The sequence below is a fragment of the Mus musculus genome, chromosome Y, assembly GCF_000001635.26.
Source record: "Mus musculus strain C57BL/6J chromosome Y, GRCm38.p6 C57BL/6J".
NCBI classification, from domain to species: Eukaryota; Metazoa; Chordata; class Mammalia; order Rodentia; family Muridae; genus Mus; species Mus musculus.
Genome location: NC_000087.7, coordinates 77072104 through 77075982, shown reverse-complemented (window position 1 = coordinate 77075982; position 3879 = coordinate 77072104). Strand labels below are relative to the sequence as shown.

At 38.9% G+C, this 3879-nt stretch overlaps 1 protein-coding gene across 1 annotated transcript; it reads left to right on the top strand.

Annotated features, from left to right (window-relative positions):
- Window positions 1–1254: 1254 nt before the first annotated feature.
- Gm21180 (predicted gene, 21180) lies at window positions 1255–1938 on the top strand. The gene has a single exon (XM_030251624.1). It carries the CDS (start codon window positions 1255–1257, stop codon window positions 1936–1938), a length of 684 nt encoding a protein of 227 aa, XP_030107484.1.
- The last annotated feature ends 1941 nt before the right edge of the window (window positions 1939–3879 follow it).

Here is a 3879-nt window from a genome sequence, read left to right as displayed (position 1 = left end):
CTGAATTTATTATCCTTGCTAACAATATCTAGATCACAATTCCACTAAAATGCCAAATCTCCTCTTTGTCCAAGTGCATGTTAGAAGATATTAGTTCTAAATGGCTGATATTGCCTCAAATTGTTGAGTTGTTCTTGAGTTCACTGATGCAATGGCTTCATCAAATAATTTTGAAGCTGGGTCAGGAGAAACAATAAAGAAGGACAGTGGTGTGCTGTGTCCCTGGGAAGATATTTGTGAATGCAGGCACTTAGCTCAGTCCTTACACGTACAAGAGAGTCATGGTGACCCTTCTGGCCCTTTTATTTTTTTTTTCTCTTCTTCTTGATCATTGGGTGTAATAGTCATAGCACAACCTAAATTGACATAGAATTTCAAGGAGATGATCCTCATCAGAGACAAATTAACTCAGGGCTGAAAAAATAAATGTTGATCTGAGTATATTCTTCTGAGCTCTAGAGAATTACTTGTTAATTACACTATTTTTATGTCCTTGTTTTTTTGTTTCTTTGTTTCTTTGTTTGTTTGTTTGCCTGCTTGGTTAATTTTATTTGAGTTTCTGTATGTTTAGATTTGGCTGTCAGGAAACTCACTGTGTAGACCAGACTAGCCTTTATCTCACTAAGGTCTGCCTCACTCTGCCTCTTGAGTACTATGATTAAAGTTATGGGTCACCACCACTTCCTATTAACTTCTCCATTTGATTGTTTGTTTTGTTATTTTTTGTTTGAATTTCTCTTTTGTTTGTTTTTCGTTTGATTTTCTTCTGTTTTCTTTTACTTGTTGTTGTTGTTGTTGTTGTTGAGACAGGGTTCCTCTCTATAGCACTGACTGCCCTGGAACTCACTTTGTAGACCAGGCTGGTCTCTAATTTAGAAATCTGCCTGTCCTTGCCTTCTGAGTTCTGGGATTAAATGCGTGTACCACCATGGCTGACTTATTAACTTCTTATTTTTATAAAATTAATTTTAGGAGCTCAAATCTGTTTAGCATAGTCTTCTTCACATGCTCAGAAGTTCTCGTAGAGAAGAGTCTTGGTCCAGCATTCACTCCCAACCCATAACCATTGCCCATCAGGAATTCATATATATGACAGAGGCAACAGCATTGTGTCTGGCGTAAACGGGCAAGATCTTCAGTCCCAGGCAATGGGCAAGTATGATATTTGAAGAGAATGGAAGCCACTTAGACAGTGTGATCTAGCACAACAGGTCTACAGCCAGGTAGAAGACAATACCTCTGAAGAGTCTGAGCATGACATCACTCAAGAAGAAGAGTAGGAGGAAGCCTTCTTCCCAGGCCCTGGGGAATATTGTTGGCTGCAGAATTTCTCACGGGTGGAAGGAAGGTAATGAGCCTGTCACCCATTGGAAGGCCATCATTCTAGGTCAACTGCCAACAAACCCTTCTCTTTATTTGGTGAAGTATGACGGAATTGACAGTGTCTACGGACAGGAGCTCCACAGCGATGAGAGGATTTTAAATCTTAAGGTCTTGCCTCACAAAGTAGTTTTTCTTCAGGTGAGGGATGTCCACCTCGCCAGCGCCCTGGTTTGCAGAGAGGTACAACACAAATTTGAGGGGAAAGATGGCTCTGAGGACAACTGGAGTGGGATGGTGCTAGCCCAGGTGCCATTCTTACAGGACTATTTTTACATTTCCTACAAGAAGGATCCGGTCCTCTACGTCTATCAGCTCCTGGATGACTACAAGGAAGGTAACCACCACATCATTCCAGAGACCCCTCTGGCTGAGGCGAGATCAGGTGATGACAATGACTTCTTAATAGGTTCCTGGGTGCAGTACACCAGAGATGATGGATCCAAAAAGTTCGGAAAGGTTGTTTACAAAGTTCTAGCCAATTCTACTGTGTACTTTATCAAATTTCTTGGTGACCTCCATATCTATGTCTATACTCTGGTGTCAAATATCACTTAAATTAAAAAAAATCACAAAGTACAGAAAAGTAAACTTATAGGATTGAAAAAAAATGTTTATTTTCCTGTGTTGGGTACCTATGGGTCTTTGACAACCTCAGTATCTTTGTCAATAAAATTTGTTTTGTTCTAAAAATTAATACGTGTGACATGACATGCTTTTAGTGAACACATTGTTGGAAGAGATGGACTATGGTGGAAAGAACATCAAAGCAAGATGAAAGTTGCAACTCAGGCTGTGAACAGTGCATACATCTAATATTACACAGGCTAAAATGGACAGGACTTAGATTCTGTGGTCTGCATAGTGAGCAAGGAATTGGAGATATGACTTAGAGGAGCAGGGATGGCAGCAAAAGATGGATTTTTAGGAAGAAGGGGAGAAAGACAGGACATAGATAGAATCTCTGGAATGAAGTCTGAGGGAGAAACAACAAGTTGGGGGAAAGAGTGATAGATAAAAGGAATGTGGCCTTGTTACACAAAGTGCAACCCAGAAAACTGATCCAAAGAGATTCATAAATCAGACAAAATAAGGTTTCATTTGAATAATGAAACCAAATGAAACTTGTCTCTCATTTTAAGATTTATTATCTTTATTTATATGGGTGGGTAGTAGCTTGAGAGTATAGGTGACCACAGAGACATGAGTTGTCAGATCCCATGGAGCTGGCATTAAAGCTGATTGTTAACCATTGGATATGAATTCAAGAAAACAAATCCAGTTTTTTTGCGGTACAAAAGTACTCTTGACAACATAGTCATCTCTCTATTCCCATTAAGATATCTTTTTAAGAAATCCAATATTAACATGCAGAAAAGAGACCAGTAAGAAGTTAAGAAAGATTAAATTGATGGTAACCTTTAAAAACAATAAAGGACACACAAAGGAGTAAAGGACACTGAGGAACAAAAATATTCTAAGATGAAGTTCTCAAAATGTGAAGCAGGAGACCCAGGAAGAATAGAAATTTTCTGCAAGTAGTTAAAATTGGACATATCCACATTAGGTTCTTTGGTTTCTTAACAAATAGCCAGCCGATCAGGTCAAATAGTAATTTAAAAGAGAAAATGAGTATACGGTGAGATAATATATGGTGGGGCATGGATCCTGAGTGCTTTCCGTGAGCACTCTTTGCCTGGGATGAATCCTGTGATCTTTTGGATGTCTCTGTGGAGTGCCCCAGATGACCATAAAAATGTTCCCCATGGCCTGTGCCCCTGGCTCTCCTCCAAACATCTGACTCCCAACATACCTATGTACCATTTCAGCCTGTCTATTCCCTGGAAATTCCAGTCTTAAATTTATGTGTGACCTCATTCTCATAAAACAGTGAAGGTGTACTCAATGCATATGTGCTGACCTCTTTTCTATGCCAGTTCTCATGGGTTTCAAACTCTATGAGGTTGCCCAATATGTTGGTCACTACTCCTGAGTAGCCCCTGTGCTTCATGGGGGTCTTACTGGGTCCCATAATCACTCTGAGTGTTTCTTTTGTTTGTTTGGTTTTATTGTTGTTGTAGTTTTGTTTTTGTTTTTGTTTTCTTTGGGTTTTTTTTTTGTTTTTGTTTTTGTATTGTTATTTTTTTTTGTTTTGTTTTGTTTTTAGTCAGGCTTGTCATAGACTCAATCATTTGTGTTTTTTCTCTAGAATAAGTTTAAATGCCAAATGACTTGAAAATACTCTCTATTGTTGATTAATTTTGGTATTTAAGAGAGTTTTTGTGCTAGCTGGATGTCTTAATTAGGGTTCCAATGCTGTGAAAAATCACTATGACTAAGGCAACTCATTAGAAACATTTCATTAGGGCTTTTCAACATTTCATTGCAGTTTCAAAGGTTCTGTCCACTATCATCAAGGAAGTAAACATGCAAGTGGCTGGGAATATGTGGTGGTGGAGAGGAAGCTTAGAGTCTTCTGCATGCAGGGATGGTGTCTTC